Here is a 26084-nt window from a genome sequence, read left to right as displayed (position 1 = left end):
TTTCACAGGTCTCGACAAGTAAGCGGGGATGGTATTCACGCATGTGCAGCAATATGCGTCCAGAGGCTTCTGAATGTGCTTCCAGTTTTGGAACATGATGCCACGAACTTCACGGACGCATGCAAGGCGTTTATAGTAGCTCTGTTGTCCGGCAAAACCATGACCCGTTTTCCATATAGCTTTTGCCGACAGGGATTACCTGAATGTAATAACGACCGCGATTTCTTGTTCCTCTGACTTCAAGTAAAGATTTGGAACGTTGCAGCTGTGCATTTTTGTATTGTTACAAGAACGATCCTCGATGCGTCACTGATAACAGGCTATCGCGAAACAAATCAAGGAAATAAACTCAAAAAGAACTCTGAGGGAGAGCTACTTTTTGTTACAATGGCAGTCCCAAAAACATTGTGTGTCGTCTGCTAGTGGTTCATCTGAAAGCGCTGCCTTGTGGTGGACGCGGGCTAGGTGGCGTGAGCCGCCGTCCGATTTCTAGGCTTCAGCCTTGTTCATTCATCCGTCTATTTATCCATCCATCCATTCATGCATCCAGCCAGTTCAGCTTTGCAAAGCGTGTATGGAATAGAGAAACACACTTACGTAAGCATGTTTATGTTTATGGCGTGTCTTCTACAGACAGTGGGTCAGCAGTGGTCTGAAAGCCCTTTACATCACGTCGCCATGAGCTAGAACAGCCAACCTACGATTCCAAAGCGTCGCAAGGTGTACTTGGCTAACGAAAGCAGCGCAGCGGTCACTCACGTCGAGCGAGGCTGCTGAAACGCCGCCTTCGACGTATGGTAACCGGTACCCAACTTGTCTCCTGCTCCGCTCGCGGTTCATGCAGCTCTAGTGCCACTGAGCCTAGCAGTGAATCCCACTTTGGGGCTGTGCCGTTGGCGGACGCCACAGGCGAAACTGGCAGCAACGATGAATGCTGTCACTTGGACGACAGCAGAGACGACGACACCAGAGGGGCCCACGATGGTTTCTGTCGCACACGGACTACGTGGAACCGCAAATAGATGCCACAAGCAAGGCTCACTGCAGAAGCAGCAGTGATGAGTGCGGTGACGCGGACGACGGCCAAGATGACGGTGCCGGTGGACCGCACGGTGGTGCTGTGCTACAGGTTAACGGTGCAGTGCTTCATGCTCAATGTGTACAGGACTTATGATGCCAGAAACACTGCCTGGCTCGTCGACGACATTGGCTGAGGCAGTTGTTCTGATAATGGCCTTTGTTGTCGCTAACGGGCTGGTTTTGGCAGCGCTTGATGCCTTGTTCGGGTGCCGGTCGGGCCTGCCGCACTCAGGTTACCTCTTCAGAAAGTTGTGAGCTTCGAAATGTGCAAGCTTCGTTCAGAGCCATTTTTACGGCGAAGTGTGCATGTCTCCCCTCCAGGCCAGCAAAGACAGTCAGAAGCTAGCTTGCAAAGTGCACAGAACACAACCAGACGTGTGCATTTTTATGAAAAGAGCCTGTTTTTAGTGATAATGAACCTCAGGGAACAGCTTTGTCTTCTCATGGACAAAGAATTTTCTGCCGAACACCGCTTTGTTGCTCCTTGAAGAAGCGTACCAAACATAACACGTATTATAAGGAGTACTTTTAGCTAGGCTTATTGGTGCACATTCAGGAGAGGTAGAGGAGCGCAAAAGTATGGACAAAGGTGAAGTGATTTTGACATGCCAGCATATTTACCCTTACGCAGAAGGACAGACCGCAAACATTCACGCATTTATGGACAACAGCTATCCTCGGGTACAACTTAAGAACACGGCGGCTGTTCCCCGTCAAAGGACCCCCTTCCAGCCAGTGGCGTCGGCCGATTCTCATGACCCTGCCGATGTGACCAAGCAGGGAGTAGCAGACGAAAGGGGGTAATCCCTCCCCACTGTGTCCAGGGATAGACCACTCTCTTCATTGCGAAGTGCCTGCAAGGTTGAGCACTACGATATTCTTAACTTAGCACCGGTGCTGTGTGATGAGCATGTGATGCTTCATGCTGCTCAGGGCATCCATATTCTAGCACTGTGCATGTCGCAGGTCCAGCTTTTGTGCTTCTCTTCAGCGATTAATTGACCCCACAAATCTGATGCTTCCACTTGTAGAGTAACACTCATGCTGGTAACATTGTGTGCCTAAGCTATGTTTTGAACTACTTTTACTGCATATCTCAGCAAGTTACTTAGAACTTGTAGTTGATAGCATGCTAGCGGATAAGCCACTCCGATATGAAACAGGCTGGCAGATGCAAACAGCCACCTTGAAACATTCAATTAGAGATACTATCGGGGTACTGTGCAAACCTGAAGAAATAAATGAGAGATGGGAGATGGCGGGAATTTGTTTTGACATCTGCTCGTGGTTCCCTGCCTTCTGGTGACACTGATTAGTTGTGGTAGTTATGGCTACCCTTTTATGGTCATTAGCAATGCCGGCAGTCAAGGTGAGCTTGTCGAAGTCCATTCTGTACTGATTATTAATCCCCAGGAGACGTATCAGCATACTCTCCACAGGATTTTGAACTTGTTGCAGCCCACGTTGCCCATTGTTTCTGTTCATAAAAAAAAAAACAGGTAGTCGCTGACATACTCCAAAATCTTGTTATGAAAGCTTTGCAACGCAGTTTGCAAGGCCATCTTTTTATAGCTAAGAAAAATCTTGTTTACAATACATGAGACACTGGCAGATACTGGCTTTTTGTGTTCACAGTTTCGATACCCATCTAATAATGGTGGCATGCAAAATACAAATGAAAGGCGAGAAGCTCCAAAAATGCCCTCAACAATAATATAGCACTTGGCTTTAAAGGCAAGTTCACGGTTCCGTGTTCCTTTTTAGAATGAAACAACTAACTCATCTAGCATGAACTTAAAAAAAACATGCCAATATGTAACATGTGCGCACAGACTCCTTCCTCTCTTCTACACATTTTGTTCTGTAGAGTTCTGGCTATAATTCTTCCGTACTAATATCATTTTGATATGACTGTAATATGGAAGCCTTAATTGTGCACAGGTCAATGTATTTGTTGTAACCCACACCTGACTGAATTGCCAGTAAACAACCCTCACAAAACTGGGATAAATTGTATGTGTTGCATTGAAAGTTCTTAAAACTGTTCTTATTCTTAATAAAGGCATTTTTGGTGTAAGGTGTCTTTGCAACCTGTGTTTTACAAGACCAACGAATTCAGTTCATGACAGCTCACCACTAACGTTTTTGTCAGTGTGTGAACACCAAAGGTGCAGTGTCAGGTAGCATGTTTAAATGGACATTGAAGACAAATTCTAGTTGCTATGTATGAACAGATTTCTGCGTTCAAATGACGAAGTGGTTACTTTCATTGAAAAATTTTTTTAAGCTGGTAAAGGTAAAACAATTGAATACAGGTATCACCACCACCAGCCCTTTTCTCAATGAGATTGTGATGGTGCCAGGGCTGGTTTCCCACCATTCACTTTATAGCAGGGATGACAGAGTATTTTTCAGTCTAGATATGAATTTGAATAAGTAGCGCGAAAAAAAAACTCATTTTTAAACCCAGTTTTCCCAACAATAAATATATATTTCGCTGCTGAAGAAGTAACAGAATGGCTAAAAAGGGCCGCGCAACTTATTTTATTGAGAACAGAAATTGCATGGACATGTCCTTAGTGTCCTTTTGAGAAGCAGTACGTATTTTCTTTTGTGTGTTGTGTAAACTAAGTTGAATACAACTCAAAATTGGAGTGGCAAATGATTCTCTATAATTCATCTCGCCAGTTGTTTGCGTAGAAGGTACGCCAACCTGAGCCAATTAGGATGGCTCACACACTATGTAATTGGGGTGCTGCATGCTTGGCACACCAATGCCTTGTGATCCATTTCTGTGAATGAAGGTGTACTAGTATTTAGGGTGTTTGTTTCTTCAGCACGTGACACTTGATGTCTTTTTTTTGTTTTGTTTTCAGATGGGTGAACATGTTCGCACAGTGAAGAGCTCATATATGGCCCACTTTTATTTTGGTCATTACCTCTCCGTATTTAGTTCTTTATTGGTCACGTCACAGTTGTTTGGATGCACATTTATTCACTCCAGTGTGGTTCATGCCCAAGGAAGCTGAGTCAAATCCAGGCGAGGGCAGCCACATGTCGATTGAGGTGTCGTGGAAAACACGCCTCTTTTCTGTGCGTTGTCAGCGCATATGCGGTTGAAATTAATCTGGAGCCCTCCACCATGGAGTCTGCAATAGCTCATCAGTCATTCTCATTTTTGCTAATCGCATTGTGGCAGTGCTTAATGTGCTCGGCTTGTATACCCAGACGTTTAATGGATCACATTGGCCCGTTAACGGGCCCACATCTCATCATCATCATCAAAACTCGCATGAACACTGCTGGTTGTGTCCTCGCCCTCCATGCTAATTACAACGCCTGGTCCTTTGAGAGCCATCTGCCCCTTCATTCTTAAGTTGTATTCGAGTATAGTAAATATGGAGAAATGTAACTAATTTTGTGTTTCACTTGCTGCTGTGTTGTTCGTGTGGTCTGTGTACAAAACTCTTGCTCTTGTGCCATGATATATTATGTAGTCTTTTTGTGTATTATGGAGGGTTGTTTCATTGAATAGATGGTATTGGTGGATTCTGTTAGTACGAGGGGTGTTCAGTATGTTTTTTATTTCCTGGTCTGTGACTCATTTATTAACTCATGAAGGGAAAGACGTTACAATAAAAAGAAAATTTGATGTTCCCATTTTTCATGAAGTTTTCATTTTGCGCATGGCACCACTGATATTGAAGTAGTCACAAGGAAAATGTTGGTATACATCAGTGCACGGTTAGAACAGTTTTTCGTAACCAAATTTAGGATCACACAAGGTGTTCTCCTTATCAATATCCTCCGTCAAATGAGTCCTATTTATAGCAATGTGTATGTTATGTTTCCAGTCAGAAGGTGGGTAAAAACTGTACGCACATGCAAGATCCAGCTGTGTTGACTGTAAAAGACGAGGAGCGCAGTGGATGCCCGCTGTCTGCATCTCACACCTGAGCTCTTGGGACATGTGGATGAAGTCATTTGTGATGATTGTCACATTAAGCAGACGGTTATTGCGGCATTCTTCAACTTGAGGATGCTGAAGGACCGCGCAATTTTGCTTAAAATTTGTACTGAAAAAATCCATCATTTAACGTGACAACGCTTGGCATGACAACAAGTTAGGTGACAAAACCGCCGTGTTGAATAAGCTGCAGTTTCGGGATCTTCTGTCTCACACATCCAGAGTTCTGACCTAGTGCCTTGTAAATGCTGGCTATTCCGTACCTGAAGAAACTTTTGAAGACCTTTAGTGCTCAGTTGAGGCCATCAGCCTCATTGTTTTCTGAGGGCATGTAAACAATAGTGCATCGATGACGCAAGGGCATCAATTTCAGTGGGGGCTATATGAAGAAACTTTTGAAGACCTTTAGTGCCCAGTTGAGGCCATCAGCCTCATTGTTTTCTGAGGGCATGTAAACAATAGTGCATCGATGACGCAAGGGCATCAATTTCAGTGGGGGACTATATCAAAAATGAATTTCACCTCTGGAAAAAGACATCTGAAGCTTTATTTTTAGAATATTATCTTTCACTTTCAGTAATTAGCACGTTATAGACAAGGAGGCAAATTATTCGGCACACCTCTCAAGTTAGGATTGTATGTATCGGAAATTTTTGCAACTTTATAGTCACTTCCTTATTAAGGCTACTTGAGTCATTTATCCCATGGACCAATGATTTCTGGCCTCATTATCTATTATGTTTTAGATGGTGTCCTTGGCTTAATTATACTTCATTTCCTGATTGTTTTCTAAAACTTTTTTGGAATGTGTTTGCTTCAGCTGAGATGTAGCTTTGAAACAGCACAGTATTGGAATGCCATATGCTTGTTCACACATGTTGTGCTAAGCTGATACAACGTGGAATGGTACTATACTTGGGATTTAACATCCCACCACGTTAGAGGAACCTATTTTGACCACCTGTGTTCTTTTTTTATGAGCTTGAGTGCACCGCGTGAAAGACAAGATGAAATGTAATCCATTTAATTTCATATGAGCCATATAAAAGGCACACATATGAGCTGACCGAGAGACGCAGTTCACCCATATGAGTGATACGAGAGCTGGATATTGGTTCAACTGAGTGCCATTCGAGTGATACGAGAGCCATATTTCGGCCCAAACAACTGATACGAGAGACTCATATCAGCCCATACGAGGGATTCGAGGTACACGTATTGCCCATACGTTGGATAAAGAGGACACATATCAGCCCATACGATGGATACTAGGGACACATATCAGCCCATACGAGGGATAGGAGGGACACATTTCAGCCCATAAGAGACACATATTGCGTTATACGAGACACATACTGGACACATATCTCGTATGACTACATATAGACATAAATTCATACGAAACACATGCGCATCCATGTGAGATTTTTCGATAGGGCAGAGACGTGTCAACAGCTTGTGCGCCGAAGTTGCCTGGCGATGCAGTACGGAAGGGCACCTGAACCTGCACAAGGCAAAAGGGCCTGTTAGGCGACATGCCCACTGTCGATGCGCCGCGCTCACTCATATAGTGAGTGGGCGGGAACGTAGCGTGGCGCCAAATTTGAAAACTCAAAATGGTTGCAGGGGTGAAACGAGTGTATAATCAGAGTTAATCGATAATCAATCAAGTGAACGGGAAAGAAATCATGGCGCCCAAATTGGAAAGGCGACCAGTGTCGAAAAGGCGTCAGAGCTTTCGCATTCTTCCAATGCGGGTAGCCGCAGTTATCTCCAGTTTTCATGCCGTCGGGCATTGCCTAACTAGGAGCAATACGTTGCTCACATGCTCAGGCTTGCAACTCTCAGAAGAGTCAGCGCGCTGTCGTGACGTCACGCCATTGCTGGAACGAGGAGAGCAGCAGCGGTGCCTTCTCTTCACATTCCCGGTGGCGCGCGCGTGGGAGCGTGGGAGTCACGTTCACCGCTGGCGCGGAGGACGAGGAGGGATTCCAGTGAATCGCACAATGCGAAATCCTTCTTCAAAAGCTGAAAGCTACAGCACAAAAGAGAAACGCACAGACAAAAAAACATTTTGTCGTGCCATATTTCCATTGTCTTTCGAAGAACATTAAGAAGGTTGCAGGAAGGTTTGACGTTCGTGTCATTTTATCAGCCGCCTGCAAACTCACGAAGGTTTGCCCCCTACTGAACAATGAAGAAAGGGATGCCAACCCGTGCAAGATAAGCCATCGGTGCAAGTTCTTTATATGCATTTTTGAAGTGATATACGAGATTACCCCGTCCTGCGGCCAGTCCTACATGAGACAAACTGGCCGCTGTTTTATTGAGCGTGCTCTAGAACATAAGCGATTCATGCGCACCGGCACGGGCAATAATCTTCCCCTACACTGCAAAAAGTGCGAAAGCAATATCTGTACGCCTTTTCTGGAAAGGACAAAACTCCTATCGAAGGCAAAAACAAAAACGGAGAGGGAAGTAATCGAGGCCTTCAACCTCGCCAAAATGGGTGACCACTGTGTCAGCTCGCCCTCTTTGTATTTATCGACGAAAGAGATGGAATTTCAAGATGGGCACGTCCGGGCTTTCTATCGGACATAATGCACTCGTGGCATTCTTACTGTCCTGTATTATTCTGTGTCGCTGCCTTGTACTCAGTTCATTTGGGTTTGTATCCTGTTTTTGTCATGTTAAAGACCCTTATAAGTCCCCCCTCTTTCACGCTAGAGAACTGGTTGGAAGTACTGCGATGTGTGTGTTCCTATTCCTGCCCCTTCTTGTTGTCACCTGTCTTCGTAGCTCAGTTTTAATGTGATTTAGCGGTACTAAGTTTAGTGCATGAAATATTGGCCCGGTGTGTACATCGTAAGCAGCGTCTCGAATTATGCGCAGAATTTTCTTTCGTAAATTATGTAATTTGGTTAATATGTAGTAGTTTAGTGCTCCAGCCAGACCAAGTGGCAATATCTTAATGGAGAAAATGAGAGACTATGTTAATGCAGTAATTTGATGTTTTACGGTAAGAGGAAGCACAGGCGCGACAACAGTCTAACGGTTGGATATCAGCGTCCCGCGGCATGTTCTCCTGGAAAACAACGCCCAAGCTTTTAACAACACAGGTGATTTTAGCGTTTGCTGCAGACAGGCTCAGACTGAAATTATGCTTTCCTGGCTTGTTTCTGGGGCGTAAAAGGACTGCTTCTGCTTTAGAAACATTTATAACAAGAGAATTCGCTTCGCTCCAATGTGACAAACTCGCTAGTGGTTAATAAAGGCTGCCACTTGGGCGAGTTGGTGATGATTCATTGTGAAAAACATCGTGTCCCGTCCTCCCTCGCTGTTTTTAAAAATAAACCGCTAGAGCGTTACTTGCTTCAGATGCGAGCTCACATAAATGAGGTCCTGGGAGCAATAAAGTTGTGTCATCGGCGAATACTATAAATCTAGCAGCTTCATTAATGATTTTACGTAATTTACATAAATATTCGACAATAATGGGTAAAAAATGCTGCGTTGACGGACACCATGCACTGAGGAGAATTGTAAATTTTTATCTGTAACCTGTGACCCACGCTTCCTGTGTTCGATTTTTTAAAGTACTGCAAAATGGTCAAAAGTATATCTCGTAGGTCGTAATATTCAAGCGTTGTTGCAAGAGTACAGTGGTTAATTCTATCAAAAGCCTTTCATATGTCTACAAAATTTCCCAACACATATTCTTCTCGCTCGCTAAAATTATTTCCTTTGGTCTCAGTAGCGCTTTCGGTTGCATGGCGCTTTAGCGCTTTGTGAATCTAAATTTCAAGCGCGTTAGTACGCTATGTTTAGTAAAAAACCGGATAATGGTGTCGTGCAACAGTTTTTCAACTTTTTTAGAAATTACTGTTGTGTAGTTGGACATGTTGTTTTTGTGGCCTCCTTTGAAAACTACTGAGAATGTTTACTACGGTTCAATCAGTTCAAAAGCACTACGCAGAAGACGACTGACGGCGCAGATGCACAGAGCGGGCGTGTGGTCTTCTCGGCTAATCGGTTCGCACCGCCAAGAGTTCCCGGGCACTGATGCCTGTTGTTTCTCTGCCGCGTTTTTTTTTCTATGCTCGCGAGGTGCACATACAGTAGGCAATTTTGATAGGCTCTGAATCTCAAGATTAGTGCCTTCGCCCTAAAAAACACAAATACTTTTGTCATTTGCAGGCGGCGCGGGAAGTTCAATATGGGAGAGATAAGGTTTGCAATCTGTTCGAACAAAGGCGCTAAATTGTCAAAGGCCTGCTTAAATGGCTGTACGAGTAGGTGATCAACATTGACACACCGACTTGTTTTCAAAGACGAACGCTTCTTTAATTTCAAGGACTGTTGCAGGAAACAGAAACGCACTTGAACGTGTTCTGCTCTTCATATGTATTATGCAGTATAAAACACGCTTGCCACACTCCACGGAGGCTCAAAAGTTATCAAAAGCTTCAACAAGCTCGTCACCAATAAGTTGGTAATAGACAGCTGGACAGCTGGATGACCTGACTGGCCATAGTGAAGATAAGCGATGGTCCCTTAAGGTAACGGAGGTCGGTGCAAAATTGTCTTGTTGGTTGTTGGCTGTTTCTTGCATGCTGTGCATTTTGCTCATACTGCTTCTGTGCGTTTTTTTTTTTGCTGTAGGTAGTTTTGATGTCAGATAGTTTTCATTTATCTTGTTTAGAGCTCTCTAACTACGCTGTTATTTGCCGCGCTGCGTGCGCGAAGGTCATGAGGCCGTGTCAGCCGCCATATCGACGCCTGTTGCCTCGGGAACCACAGCAGATGTAATCCCAAAAATTCTTTTTTTTCCCGCTGAAAATAAAACTTTCATACTTTCAAACTTTTTTTAATTTCAGGAACGGCACTATGTGCGCAAGAAGATTAGATTTAAAATAGTAATGAGGGCAGCAAGCCTTCTCGTAGTTGTCTAACACTTTATGCTAACAACTACTGAATTGAGGCTTTGCTCATGGAGCCGCCGCGGTGGCTCAGTGGTTACGGCGCTCGGCTGCTGACCCGAAAGACGCGGGTTCGATCCCGGCCGCGGCGGTCGAATTTTGATGGAGGCAAAATTCTAGAGGCCCGTGTACTGTGCGATGTCAATGCACGTTAAAGAACCCCAGGTGGTCGAAATTTCCGGAGCCCTCCACTACGGCGTCCCCCATAGCCCGAGTTGCTTTGGGACGTAAAACCCCATAAACCTAAACTAAAACCTTTGCTGATGGATCAAATTTCATTTTTGTCGCCTTGATTTTTTTTATCCCTTCTTCCTTTGTTGTCATGTGGCTGGCATATAAATTGCTGCTATTTGCTATGAATAAATTGTTGGCAGCAGGGCTAGTCCTGTCCTGCCTTTATATTCGCCCTCCTGTTATCGCGCTGACGATGCGAACGGACCGACGAGCCGAAGCCTTAACGCTGGTTTATTCAAACCGAGGCTCTCTGCTTACGGTTAATTTTAAGCAATTCCCATCACCCGTCCCGATAGCGTAAGGTGGAAGCATGTCGCAGCGTTGCATGTTTGGAAACATTCATCAGGAACTGAATTAAACGTCTTCGAAAGCGTTACAGCGGTAAAACATTGCTACATACATTGCGTGCCGAGCAGATAATGTGCGATTCCTCTGAGGGAATTGCACCTGAAAATTTATTTCGTCATACAGTTTACCGGTATCGTGTAGAAAGTCAAAATGTCGCGAGTATAAGGCTCGCTAATATGTGCAATAAAGAGTTCGCAAATTGCAGAGTGCTTTCAAGTAAGACTTGGCAACTGAGCAGGAGCTCGGCCTCAAGGAAGACACGGTCCTCCTCTTCCGTGCATTTAATACAAAGAGGCTCGCTCGCAGACGCTTGGCAACCACGAGTTCGACAACGGCGCTGATGGCGTGGAGCCCCTTTTGCGCGGAAGCCGTGTGCCGATCCTTGGCTGCAACGTGGACTTCAGCGATGAGCCGACTCTCAGGTACCTGCAGCCCAGGCCGTCCATGACGATCGAGCGGGGAGGCACCAAGATCGGAATCATCGGTTACGTGACGCCCAACACCACTTACCTCGCCCGTCCCGGTAAGCCACTCTTCACGGTCTGGACACACAGATCAACCAGAAGGGTGTAAAATGGCTTTTCCTCTAGCATCCTTCCTTATCGAGGTTTGAAATACACCGTCAGATTTCGTGTAGATTTCCGCACCAATAAATACTTAACACTTGTAGTTGATAACGAAAGCAGATTTGGGGTAAATTTTCACACCAAGAATACAGAGCACTAGCGGTTAGGAATAGGCGGTTTCAACTGCGCCGATACGCTGAGTGGGTGGCTGCGGCGTCGCGTGTATGCAGGCGCAAAGATTTCGCAACGCCGACGTACAGGAGGAGGAGGTGATAACAGCGGTACGTTTTTTTCATATGGCAATTTCGCTCTTTCTTACAACGCTACTAGAACTGCTAACGATATAGGCGGGACGGTGCTAGTTCGTTACATCACACAATTTAGGTTGGAATGCGCTTTGTAATCAAGAACAAAGCCCAATCGAACTTCAAAGGTGAGACCCCTCTATTTACGTTGCCGCTCCTCTCAATCAAGCGCCGTATATCACACCCGCACACTGTGCGAGAGCCCTCTTAAGCCAGAATAATGTAAGTAATATTATCCCACTGATAAGCTCAGCACATTAAAAAAATAACGTTCCCCTATGCACCTTGGCTTCGGTGACTGTTGGCTCCCTTCATATATATATATATATATATATATATATATATATATATATATATATATATATATATATATATATATATATATATATATATATATATATATATATATATACGTGTCGGAATGAAACGCTGCGTGGACGACGTGCCGAGGAAACGAAGCTTTCGCAATTCATCTAGGGTTAAGCAGAGCTAAACCACAGCCAATTTTTTTTTGAGAAGCTACAGACTAGAACGGCCTACCCTATGGCATCGTTGCCATTGCTTCATCACCCGCTTTCAAAAATTGTGTAACTGATCATACAGCCTTTGTCCGTAAAATATCGAGACTGATGTATTTTCTTCTCTAGAAATGATTCCTCAAAACAAATGTTGGTGCCTATGTGTAGCGCCATCGTTTCGGGCTAACGTGAGCTATTTATATTAGTTGCTGTGGCAGCGTCTAGATGGCACTACATATAGAAAGATACGCCCATGACGATCGAAAGGATTAAGGCAAGGTTGTCCTCTATCACCGCTGCTGTTCATGTTTTTTTATGATAAGTATGGAAAGAAGGCTACAAGGAAGCAATCTAGGTTATGATCTGTCATACACATTAGGCGGAAAGGTTGTTGAGCAACGACTACCGGGTTTAATGTATGCGGACGATATTGTACTGTTAGCAGATAGCTAGGAAGATTTTCAAAACGTTGGTTAATTACTGTGGAGACGAAGGAGACAGTCTAGGTTTCAGGTTTAGCGCAACTAAGTCAGGTGTGATGGTTTTCAACGGCACAACTGATCAAGAGCTTACATTACAAGGCCATGAAATACCCCGAGTGGCCGAATACAAATACCTCGGGGTGTGGGTAAACAACAGGCATATGCACACGGAAAAGCACGAACAGTCTCGCATAGCAAAAGGGAGAAGAGATGCCGGGATAATGAAACATAGGACGTTGTGGGGGTACAACAGGTATGAAGTCCTCAGAGGTATTTGGAAAGGAATAATGATGCCGGGGCTTACTTTCGGGAATGCGGTTTTGTGCTTAAGGGCTGCAGTTAAGTCGCGATTAGAAGCAAATCTGAGAACTGTCGGAAGATTAGCACTAGGTGCCCACGGGAAAACCACAAACGAGGCAGTACTGGGGGATATGGGCTTGGCAACGTTCGAAGCACGGGAAGCTCATAGTAAAGTACTATACGAAGACCGCCTGAGGAAATTGGATTATAACAGGTGGGCAGCTAAGGCATTTAAATACCTGTACAGAAAGAGCTTTGACACACAGTGGCGGAAACGATTTAGAAAGCTGGCCAGTAAGTTTGCCAGAGACGAGGAAGGAGAAAGAAAGAGCATTAAACGACAGGTTAAAAACGTCGAAGGTAGAAATTGGATAGATTCAATGAAAAAGAAACATAGTGTAGAACTATATCGATGCTGGAAAAGGCAGATCATGAAGGAAACGTTTTATGATAACTCAAGAGGCAGTGCCCTCCTCTTTGATGCTAGGTCAGGGTGTCTTAGAACGCGCAGCTACAGAAAAAAATTTAACGAAGATGATACACGTGCTGGGTGTGGTAAATCTGAAGAAACAATAGAACACCTCATCCTAAAATGCGATGGTATCAATCCCGATGTCGATGTAGGCACAGTCACTCTTCCTGAGGCCTTAGGGTTTAGAGATAATAATAGTCATGTAAATAAATCTGCGGTGGAAATTAGCAAAAAGCGATTGGAGGATTGGTGGCACAAAAGCAGAGAGGTGACATAAGTTTTAAAGTGTAGGAAGACGTTTTTTTTAAAGGAAATGGCGAATGGTATGAACAACTTATAGCAGAGTAAACAAAAATAAACGAAAAAAACTTAGCATAGTGGCAACAACCACTGCCTCGTTTCAAAGGGGACGCTCCTACCTTCCATCCATTCATCCATCCATACGTTGTCACTAGTCGTCTGCGCATTCTATTGTAAGTGAATAGGGAGAGATGGACGTCCACCTCGAACAGCGTGTAAACATAAAACTCTGCGCGAAGCTTGGCAAGACAGCCACACAGACGTATGAGCTCTTTCGGGACGCTTATGGCAATGAGACATTACCGCGTGCGCGAGTTTTCGACTAGCACAAGGAGTTCGTTTAGGGGAGAACGTCGGTGGAAGACGACACAAGGCAAGGGCGCCCTTCAACCTCACGGAATGAAAAGAACGTGGCTTGGATCAGGAAAATCGTACAGCAAGACCGCGCCATTACAGTCCGCATGCTATAAGATGCTCTCGACATTAGTAAGACAACATGCCACCAAACTTTGCGTGAGAACTTGAACTTGAGGAAACGAAAGCTGAATGCCAGACACAGGACCAGAAAGACGCGGGCATCAGTGAGCGCTGATTTGCTCTCCGAGGCAGAGAAGGATGGTGCATTCGTCGACAGCATCATTGCTGGAGACGAAACATGGTGTTTTCAATATGATCCTCAAACAAAGAGGCCGAGCGCCGAATGGCGGTCCACAAGCTCTCCGGCGTAGGGAAAGTTGCGGCGACAGAAGACCAAACCAAAGACAATGCTGATAGTTTTTCTTCGATGCGAGAGGTGTCATAAACCACGAGTTTGTCCCACAAGGGCAGGCGGTTAATCAGGAGTTTTATATCCGCGTGCTTCAACACATGCGTGATGCACTGCGACGCAGTCGGCTTGACTTATGGGCATCTGTATAATAGAGCTTTCTCCACGATAACGCAAGGCCGCACACTGCTCTCAGCGTGACAGAATTTCTCGCCAAGCACAGCATTACTGTACTTCCCCATCCGACATTCTCGCCTGATCTCTCCACATGCGATTTTTTCTTCTTTCCTCGTGTGAAGAGAGCCCTAAAAGGTCGCTGGATGGGGAGCATGGAGTCCATTCAAGACGCCACGACAAAGGAGCTAACAGCCCTGCCAAAAGATGCGTTTTCCAACTGTTTCCAAGACCTCAAGAAGCGTTAGAAGCGGCGTATAGAGAGCAAGGGCGACTATTTCGAAGGAGTGCTGTACAAATAATTTAAATCTTAAAAGCTTTTTTTAAATAGACCCAGTCTCGGAACTTTACGAACAAAGGTTGTATTCATTGCTAAATAATCATCGCCGTGTGTTTTCCTATACTAAACTGTAATCCCACCCATTATTTAACGCTGCCTTGAATGGGGGCTGTTGAGAAATAGGACAGAACGGAACTGTGGCTTGTTTTCAAAGCCTTGTTTCTGACTGTGTGCGGTGTTTTGTACGAGGTAAGCCCAAAAAGACCGATCGGCCCAGTCCCTGGATTACGCAAGAAACGTTGCATTTGCAGCGGGAGTTGAAGGGCTAAAGAAAAAGTTAACAATCTAAGCTCTCCCAATTAAAAGGCGAACCGCCGCGGTGGCTCAGTGGTTATGGCGCTCGACTGCTGGCCCGAAAGACGCGGGCTCGATCCCGGCCACGGCGGTCGAATTTCGATGGAGGCGAAATTCTACAGGCCCGTGTACTGTGCGATGTGAGTGCACGTTAAAGATTCCCAGGTGGTCGAAGTTTCCGGAGTAGTACTCTGCGGCGTCCCTCATGGCCTGAGTCGCTTTGGTATTTTAAACCCCCATAAACCAAACCAAACGAAACCAATTAAAAGGCAATTATTTAGGAAGCTTCGGATAATCTAAAGGAGTCTATCCTAAAGGATAAATAAAAATACTACAATACACAACAACCCGCATCCATAAAAACTTCACCTGAAAAATTCTAGCGATCAAGTGCACCGGTTTGTGCTTCTACATTTATTATAAACCTTCTATGTTTATAATAAATGGGCAACCTGGACGGGACGACGCCCAGGCTTCGTCAGCACTTAATAGCCACTGCCAGAAAATTTTCACTGATGATGATGGAAGTCTTTCACCATTTAACATGTCCCTTCGTTCTGGGCCTTGCGAGCACGATATCTTAAATTGAATGTTAAAAATTGATGCAAATCGAATCTCATTAAGTGGATTCTAATCCAGAAGCATTGCTGAAGCGGTATGCAGAGTTGCGTTAGAAGTATTTGTGTGTCCTGTTCACTCGATCATTGCAGGATTGTGTTTTGCCATGCGATTGGAAAAGTGTTAGAATTAAGACTTAACATTAACGTGGAGACAAGGCGTGTAGTGAAAACTATTGTCCACTTTCACTAACTTCAATGACGTGCAGATTACTGAAATATATCATTCATAAGCATCTAATTTTCGCTACTAACAAAATGCACTAACGGACGTTCAACATGGATTCAGGTGATGGTACTCAACATGCACTCAGCTGGTCGAAGCAATGCACGATTTCGCGACAACAATCGGTGAAAGAAAACAAGCAGATGCTGTATTCATAGACCTCCCTAAAGCTTTTTATAAGCTTTTGCACTACAAATTAGTCTATAAATTCAGTCATGTTATAACAAGTGAAAACTTATATCATCGATTCGATTGCAAGTCTCTAATCACCGTCAGTTTTTAGCGCTTCGTAAAATCTGCCCTGATCACGGTCCTTTCGATTCTGGCGTTCTCGTCCCGCTATTATTTTTGATATTTATTAATGATATTGCTAAAGTCTTGCCCATACGTTCTGAGTTATATGCTGAAGACGGCATCCTGTATAGAAAAGTAAGTTTAACTGAAGACCAAATCAGACTGAATGAGTTTTCCAAACTAATTTCGTGGTGTGAAAAGTGGCAAATTTCAATTCGCTTTGAAAGAAACTGTGTGCATGAGAATAACACTTAAGAAAAAGCCTCTTGTTATATAAATACGCTGCGACATAATTTCCCTCATGAAGTTGCAGGATATAAGTGCCTAGGCATATGGATATCTAATAACTTGTCTTGAGCCAAGCATGTTGACACTGTTTCAGCAGACGCTCTTCGAAGGTTTTTTTCTCACGAGGCTCGTTCAAGTTAGCGACCTTTGGTACACGCCTGCTTGCATAACGCAGTATTATTATTAAACCCATCTTAGAATACGCAGTAATTATCTGGGACCCTTCCTCAACGAGAAGCATTAAAGAACTGGAAATGATTAACAAAAGACTGAGCTGTGTATACATAACTCATATGGATGGACATCAGCTAGAGACTTCCTTAAAAGAACCGGCTTACCATCTATTCCTAACAGGATCGGCACACGTGAGTTGCGTTAAGGCTCCCGTTGAGCAGAAAATCCTGCATCGTCGGCCTTTTCAGCGATAGAGTGCGCGTAGCCTCGGCCAACCCCTGAGAAGCAACTGAAGTAATTGGCTACTTATGTCACGTGACCATGCAGCGCCATCAGAACCTGCTCATTGGATTCTGAGCAAACTAACTACCCTGGCACGTGGCAGTTAAAGGAATGATTGACCGCGAGAGGTCGTTCGGGAAGAGCAACTTGGGTCGCACAAGACCCACTGGTTGCAGCACCTGCCATCGCAAGGATGGGGCGCATCCCTAAACCGATGCAGCATTGTGCAAGGAGTGCTATGAGGACTCACAGGGGAGACATGTGAATGTAAATTGAGAATGACGAATTCCGCATATATGGGCTTTATTAGCTCATTACCGCTATCGCCTCATACCCTTGAAGTGGAACTTTGATGTCCCCCTCCAATTTTTTTCCAGTTCAATAATAAATATTTAATGTTAATATCCTAATGTCTTCACTGATCCCTCAGGATATCGAGAGAGAAATGGCCGCTTTCTTGCAGTAACGCAATAAAACTCGCGAGTTAATTATTTTAAATGCTCTATCCTTTTTAGAACCGCCACTGATTGCAATAATCTCACCAAAGACAGAAATCTTTGTATTTATTAGAAGAACAACTGAACAGATTGACGTTAGGGAGTTTGCCACGGTTTTTGCCACATTACGGCAGCATTTCGAGCCTTCAGCGTGGCGGTGCCATGGCGGTGGCTGCGCCTCCACGCTGTCATGTGGTTGATCACGTGGTGCGGGGCAGCGGCCGGCAGCGCGGCACCGTGCCCGATCACGTGGTTCCTCACGTGGTTGTTCATGTGACCAAGTTCCACTCGGCCAGCTGTAGCTATCGCGTCACTCCATGTTTAACCGATGCAAAACCACAGCCAATTTTATTGGTTTTGAGTTGCTTTTATTGAGCTTCTATCTGCATTGGTGTTTTTTTTTGGTATGTGGCTTTATTTTTTATTTTCTATTCTATATTTTACCACCTACTTCAGCCTTGAACAGAAGGTTGGCGTATCCATAAATAAATAAATAAATAAATACATATGCGCAGGCACGATCCAGTTGCATGAAGAGCCAACTTCGCCTGTGAATTGGCAGACGTAGAGTTGGAAGCTGTTGCCATTTGTCACGGGCAGCCAGCGAAGTGCGATAGCGCACAGTTCCTCAATATCACCTTGAGGTAAAGCAGACGCCACCGCCTATGCGAGTTTCATAAAGGGTACTTCATCAGCAGCGGTGCTGTTTCTTATTCTGCTTAGCCATTGTTGCATCGAAAACCTAAATTCTGCCTCTGGATACGCAGCTGCTCCGCAGTGTTCTCCTCTCCGCCCCGATCAGACGCTTTTCTTAGTGTGTTCTAAACTGTTCAACAATTCGAGCACTACGCTCTTAGTAATGTCCCAGTTGTGGATATTGTCACGTAGTGGTGCCGGCAGTGCTCTGAGTAGAAAGACGGCGAAAGGCTTCCGAAGAGAACCTCATTAGGCCCCCACAGTGGACTGAATGACTCAGCGGCGGGGAAGCAGAAAGCGTGATCGGCAGTCGTCGAACAGAATGCGTGCAGTTCTTGGCCGCGCCCAATTTAAAGCTGGCAAGGAACATTCGCTATAAGGAAACAAAATCATCTACAACAATTGCACACATGTGGAAGCAGTTGCGCGTGTCTACGATCAATCGATACAAGTCTGGTCGCTTCTCACGTCACAAAGAAAATAGGAAAGCCGCCTGCCAGGGGCTTTGAGCGTAAACGAGCAAACAGCACAAAGATGCGCGGCATTACTCCCCTCTCAAATAAGCATTGGATCGATGCTTTACAACAAAAGAAAGGAATGAAAACTAAAAAAACAAGAAGTAAAAACACAAGTGAAAAACACTGAGGCTGCAAATACACACCATTCTTTAGCGCCCAGAATAATACTTAGCCTGCACGGCCTGTTCAACTGTAGTCAAGTTCTCCATGTCAATTATTCTTCTTGTACAGGCTAAAGTAGCGGTGCAGAAGCTTGTCACAAAGGGCCGTCGTACGATCGTTTTTGAGCGGCTTCCGCCCGCGAGCGGACGAAGGACCGGTCAGTCCAGACAATAGGCGTCCTCCCCGTCCGGCGAACGGATGGAAAGTTGGTCAACTTCAACTTTCTGGCGGACGAGCGTATCCGGCCAGCGACCGGATTGCAGCTATTGTCTGCTTTTTCCGTGACGTTAGTGACGTCTCGAGCCCCTCTACCTCGCTTTGTCCGGGGCAAGATGGCCGTCCATCGATTCAACTGGGGAGCGAGGCCTAGGCGGTGGCAGTTATGTCCCGAAGCATATTATATTGGCCGCGTGTAGATACTATGAGTGTTAAGAGCCACTGCAAACTTCGCCGCTTGCAGCAGTGGTGAGCGACAGTTCCCCTAGTTTAATCATCTACGCTGACGGAGTTGACAGAGCGCCTCTTCACACCGACGCAAGACCTACGCGCTTGCAGTGTCACAAAGTGTTTATATGGAGCTGTTCGTGGTTATTGCAAGCGTTCCTAATTCCTGCGAGGATCATCACGGACAGCGGCGAGTAACAGCTGCTCACGGTCAATTTCTTGTGTGTGCATGAGCTGCATAGCACAGTGACAAGTGTCCGCGTAGTGAACGTGATTGCGATAGGAGCGAGTGATTTTACGTCAAGGCAGCGAAATGTGCACCTGCGAAAGCTCACGACGGACGCCGTACTTTCCGGATGCTGAAATGATCGTGGCGTTGTGCAGCTAGTCGCATTCGTTGGGATAGTTGAGTGATCGTGGCCGAAACGACCACACGACGCTTTATCTGCTACGCATTTATTACCATTTTGATCGCGATTCGTGCGGGCACTGTGCTCGAGAACTGCCGTGTGTGCGTCGTGACGCGATTTTGGGTGCACGGGCGTCGGACAGTTTTCTGCGGCGATAAAAGCAACGCCGCCACCATTTTGCGCTTTGGTGCTCCATTCAGTACATTTTGTGGTGGGTGCTCGGGTTACGAGTGGCCGGCGGCACTGCGTAACTTGTGTGAAAACATTGGTACGCAGTGCAAATGTATCTTCGGGAGCGTCACTTTTTTTATTTCCTGCCGGCTGTACGAATATTTAGCAGCAATAAATATTTGCGTAATCAATGGGTGACTGAACACTTCCTCTAGTCATTCCGGTTTAGGCTGTGACAACTTGGTATTACGCGATTACGAACAAGAATCATTGCCGCTTTTAAATCACGGCTAGTTCACAGTGTAGCATCTCTAATATGTGTTAACTTATGAGTCTGCTTTTCAATGAACATTTCATTCTATGTTACACAAAATAAACTGTGGCAGCAGCTTATGCGATCAAAACTATCCATAGAGCAAATTGGGCAGAACGAGGCTTAATGAACTATATATATATATATATATATATATATATATATATATATATATATATACAGAACGTTTCACATTGCTTTTTTCCTCTTTTTGCTTTGACAAATGCTTCACGAAGTTTAAATAGGATCTAGGTGTCAATTGCAATAATAAAAATGCGATGACCTTGAAGCGCCTCGTGGGCCATAACACTGTGTTGTTGATATTGCTCACGGTTGGTTTCGATCGGGAGGTCAGCGGTACGAAAATGGATGATTTGTGCACAACGCTGTTGTTGCTGAGCAGCTCGTGGGCTCAGCTTTACTGGTTTTAAGCGGTCGTTCAGCAGCACTCCCTGGGACAGCCGCACCAGATTGTTTAACAACACATTTTCAATGCCTTGAGAAGACATCATGGATGCATAAGCACACGTCTATCTGCTACCTTCATTTGCCTGTGACTGTTTGCTACGCACATGATTACTTGTCTGCTAAATGACGGCGACAGTGAGCACTATCAGCTGTCGGCAGTGTAGAGTGCTTCCCAGATTTCCTTAATCCTCCTTAGATTTTACACTAATAAAAATTTATATGCTGACGTATAGATGCATATTTTCACCTTCCTCATTGATCGGCTAGGTTTCCTGGCCCACTTATCCATTCACATTTCTGTGATCACGACCGTACCATTCCTGCACACATTCAAAGCTACAATAACAATGCTTATTTGAGTTCTTTGAAATGTGCTAAGCACTGTTGCATGGTGGTTGGCTCTGCAATGCCAACGTTTCCCTGTTTCTGAGAGTCCTGTGGTATCAATGGAACCGTTGACCTTTCAAGGCAAAGACCGCATTTTATTTTGAACCCATTCCCTTACTCCTCGGATTGAATGAAATGGCTGTTGCTGCTTGCATTAGCACATTCCCCACTTTACAGCAGCGTATAGTACTGTTCTTGCCCTCTGCGCATGCCTGAATCTGGAACGTTGCATTTTTCTTTGCTTCTGCGGTGTACATTGTATAAAAAGTGCTAAGCTAGCATTGTGGGCTACGGGTAGGAGTCTGTGAGGTTATAGTATCAGCAATTGGTTCTGTTGTTTTGTTTTTAGGCCCCTTAGTTCATTTTTTGAAATGAGCAATCTAAGCAAGGATATGACTCGCCGAGTCACGACAGTGATTTTTACGCTACAAAGAAAAGTGCTTTGGCAACCAGAAAGTGCATTAGCTGGTTAGAAGCCAGTGTGCCTGGCAGTTCAGAGGTTAACATAATATTCTGTGCAGACAGTGGGGCAAGCGTTGTGATGGCAATTGCAGTGGGCAAGGTAAGTATATTATTCAGGCAGCGTTTGATTTATCTGCTGAAATCCGAAGCTTTTAGTCATTCCCCTCTGCACATTAATGGGACAAGAAAACATGCAACAATGGGCCGTTCGCATTTTCACTCTGCCCACTCTGATCAGCAAGTTTCCGTGTTAACAAAGCGTAGGTGCATTGAAAAAGATTTTCTCCAGAAAATACTGTGAGTAGTTTAAGTCCATATTAACGAGGCCTGTACTAATGAGGAAGGGCTTTATATATGAAATAATGGTTAATTTTTCACTTCTGATGACGACACAAGCATTTAATTTGTGTTATTTTGACTATGTGACTAAGAAAGTACATTTATCTCGCAAATTACGAAGCTGATTAGAAGGATGTGTTGTATGGCACAGCGGTTTGTTGGTTGAAGAATAGCATTTGGCTGTACCTGACACCACTTTAAACAGCAGACTGCAAAATGAGCCGTGTGGAGCTGTTAAAGGTATGTTAGGAATAAAGACGACTGAAAACAACACCACTGCACTGGTAGGAAATCTTGCTCTGTTGTCCTCGTCTCTTAGCGCAGTTTCAACAACATGCCAACTTTCCGGCGGTTCACCCGACGGTACACTCGTATCAAGTTTTGTGAAGTTTGCAGCAAGCATCAACAAGACAGGAACCACGGTGTAGGCTTATCTAATCCATACTGAGCAGATAGCTTCCTGCCTCATCATAGCTTGTCCCCTCTATGTTTCTAACCCATCATTGCAGAGCACCTATGGCCCTATTTATGCCATTGCCATGTGCTGCAAATCACCAAACACGTTTCGTACTCTTGCCCTGCTAGAGTGTTTTGGCCCATTAAGTTGTTTCGTCCAAATTGGCAACCTTTTAGAAGACATTCCTGCAATAGCCAACATTCTCTTGTACTTCACGGCTTGCACCTCGACTGCAGCAATATCCACCTCGATGATTTATGTATGGCTTTTTTGTCGTGCTTTAACTTGTGTCCAATAGCTCTAAACTCGATCGAAGCTTGAACAGCCAGCTGTGGGCAGATTTCCGTTGCCAATTCGTATGGATCCTGCCTTTTCCTGCAATCGTGGACGTCACCCAAGGCATTGCTCTTGGACTTCAGCTTTTTATTACCTACATTATGACTTTCCGTTCAGTCTATATGGAGTCTACCATCTTGCAATAAATACCTGTGATTTAGTGCTCCAAAACAACATTTTGCATGCTCCAGAATGGCCTACTTGCTAACGTTACAAAGAATTAGCCAATATCTTTTTTATTGCCCGCATAACTACATTTCGCCTACTTATAAGGCCTTACCGAGAAAGTTATATTCACTGTATACTGGTTCAAACACTAAGCCAATAACATAGCTCGCAATGTAGCATGGTCTCACTTCATTATCCCTATACGCCCACCCACAGCCTAGAATATTTACACCGTAACATGCAATTAGCACCGCCGCCTTCCAAGTTACTTGCGTTCAGATCCCCTGCGTGGCTTCAGCTTGGGCGTTCTAATGGCACATGGCATAATCCTATCTTAACTAAAATCCTAGAATGAGTTCAGACCTGAGCCCTTGCTTTATTTTCTCAGACTATTGTTGAAGCTACAGTGTCACAGCACCAAAGGTGAACCTTCAAATTTCTTCATGTGTAGAAACTGCAAGTTTTTTTAACTCTTTACCGTCACATAACCAACTAATCGGTTCTGACTCATGGTTCCTTCTTCACTAGCCGCAGAAGTACTGTTGTGGCTAAGTTAGCTCATACCACTGCATTTTAAGATTGATTTTTCTTTTTGCCACTAAAGGCTGGAATTACTTTCCACCTTACAAGACTTACTAATCAGTTTTCCTCTGAGCTGGTCACTATAGAAATCCACACAGTAAATGCTGATGTTCATCCACTGATTAAAGCAATTCCCCCAAGGCAGAGAATATTTGTAATATGGGAGTAATTACTCACTAACATCCACCCAAGGGCAGCCATAAGGCCACAAAGAACAGATACAAAGTTTTTCTTTGTAGACGTGTGGTTGTGCTTAGATGCTAATGATTGATTACTTCTTATTAGTAAATTTCAAACTCGTCATACTTTGCGCGTCACCACTCAGGTATTGTCATTTTGTACTGTGCAGGTATAATAAATGTTAAAATAAATGGTTGTAATGAAGTGCTTACTCGATTGCTCTGCTCGGCAAACAATACAATGCTCCCTTATGCGTAAGAACTTTTCTCAGAATCTATTTCGAGTAATATTGGGACAGATTTACACTATAGTTTTGTCGGACGGTATGCAGTTGCATTTACGCTAACTTGCACACTGTGCAAAGCTAGGTCTAGCCAGCTAAACTTGTGCGAGATTGTTTTTGGTGCTTCTCTCTTACCGTCTCTACACCTAAGCAACACACCGCCTTCATAACGTGGCTCATCTGTGTCAGATTTTTCTTGGTGCTTCTCTCTTATCGTCTCTTCAGCTAACCAACACACCGCCTTCATAACGTGGCCCATCATTACATGGCTCAGTGAGAATGCTACGAATGCATGTAACTTTTATATATCCAGGATAGTGTTAACAGGGCCGTTGGTTCATCTTAAACACAAAAGCTGTCAACTTCAAGTTGCAGCCAAGAGACACCAGTAAAGACAAAAGCCAGCCCTACCTTTCTTGTTTTTTTCGGCATTCTTCGGCCTAACTTCAAATTAGTCTTTTCCAAATTTCTGATGCCTATCGATGCCTCGGTTAATTTCTTTCGTTGAAAACCAGGCTGGCAGTGAAGTAGGTATATTTTGCTGAAGATGTTGATAATCCGCAACTAATAGCACACTCTAAAATTCAGCACGTGCTGAGTGGTATAACATCAGTTAACAGTTAGCAATGCTCACTTTTGCTGGCTAGATTGAGAACTGTCACCTTTACAATCAGTGAGTCTACATTTTACTAATTAGTGAAAATAACTCCTAAACGTTGCTTTAAAGTTGTGTCGGAGAACATGCCTGTCACATACTTAAATGCCTTAATTTTTATTTAATTTTATTGTACAATATCATAGTTCTCATTCTGGAAATCTAATTTTACAAATTCTGCTTAGAATGTTGGTGTTTGCTCGAGATAATCACACTATTGTCATCGTATCCTATTTCCATGAATACAAAGTATTCTTTCTAAGCCTAAGCCAAGAGCCATTGCAATGTAAACCCTCCAAATTGGTTCTTGCATTTCCTCTACCTGCAATCCACTTTACTGGCTCTCAAATCTCATTATGTTTATACTAATGAGAAAGACATGTGTAGACTTTTATGCAATACAAAGGTGCACCCACTTTGTGTTGCATTCACAGCGACATTTGAGTATGCTTTGGAGTTGCACAGGGTATGTGCTAGCTTATTTTGTACATAGGAACAATGACATGGCCTTCAGCAGAACTTCCCATGCTTGTTTTCAATGCTGTAGTCTGACTTGTGCAATGGCAATATGAGCTCATGAAGGAATGCAAAAAACTACTTGAAGGCCCGCTGTCACTGTGCAGAACAAAGCCTTGCACTTGAGCCAAGTGATGCACGTCTAAGCCCCTTTGCAGCCACACAGTGCTATTTCTATTTTGGCTTTAATATTGGACTGAAAAACACAACAAAAAATAAGCGGCGATTGTGGCTTTGTAAGTGTTCTGTGAAATAACAGAACTACTTTAATTACAATTTGTTTTTCCTGTTCCAAATTTATATATTTTAATATTTTTATTTTCATTTTTGCTATATTTATTTCTTTTAATTGTTTAGTCACATATTATTTCTTTAATTTTGATATTTTTATTTTATTTATTTAGATAATCACTAATTATGCCTAATTACAAAGTGATGGCTGATTACGAATTAATGAGTAATTCCTAGTCACTAATTATTTAGTAATTGCTAACAGTATGCGGGTTATAGCAATTATGCCATTGATGACGTCATAGTGTGACAGATTTCGCGAACGGACGGGCAACGATAGGCCATTAAAGGCTTTCGCCTTAAAAAAGCAATTTGCTTCCGTTGAATGTTGGCAGACAGCTTTGCCACACACGTGTTCTTAGGCTCAGCTATGTAGTGCATGCCTCAACTATTTCTCTGCATATCTGTTTGTCACTTCCGTACACAGCTGAAGTGTCTCAGATATCGGGCGTGCAAACTGTCGGGTCGTAATCCGATTTACATTCGCTTGACTGGCAGTAGTTCAGTGCCAGATTAGAGGTTGCCTTCCGCACCAACGAGTTACAGCGCTAATTCAGGCGCACATTCAGACACCTGCCTGTCTGCCCGTAGTAGTTCCTTCCACAGGGCAGTGAATGTGATAAACCATAATCTTCTTGGAAGTGGTGTACCTAGCTTTATGGGGTACTTCGCATTGTAGTCTAGTTCCCCGGGTTTTTCCAGCATCCTTTTAATGGCGGCGCAAAGGCTTTCGCGCGCATCAT

General features: G+C 44.2%; 1 protein-coding gene and 1 long non-coding RNA gene across 2 annotated transcripts in view; one reads left to right on the top strand and one right to left on the bottom strand.

Annotated features, from left to right (window-relative positions):
• Window positions 1-26084, top strand: part of LOC144096728 (protein 5NUC-like) — a 591711-nt gene that overhangs the window by 120750 nt on the left and 444877 nt on the right. Inside the window, 1 exon segment of the mRNA XM_077629576.1 lies at window positions 10915-11131. Coding sequence (XP_077485702.1) covers window positions 10915-11131 — 217 coding nt within the window.
• On the bottom strand, window positions 10840-11383 carry LOC144096729 (uncharacterized). The gene is made up of 2 exons (XR_013306833.1): window positions 11119-11383; window positions 10840-11034 (listed from the first exon to the last, which is right to left on the bottom strand). It is a non-coding gene; the product is annotated as an uncharacterized LOC144096729 (long non-coding RNA).

Source organism: Amblyomma americanum, chromosome 7 (assembly GCF_052857255.1).
Source record: "Amblyomma americanum isolate KBUSLIRL-KWMA chromosome 7, ASM5285725v1, whole genome shotgun sequence".
Taxonomy (NCBI): domain Eukaryota; kingdom Metazoa; phylum Arthropoda; class Arachnida; order Ixodida; family Ixodidae; genus Amblyomma; species Amblyomma americanum.
Note: the sequence above shows the minus strand (reverse complement) of the source record. Positions and strands in the feature narration are given on the sequence as shown.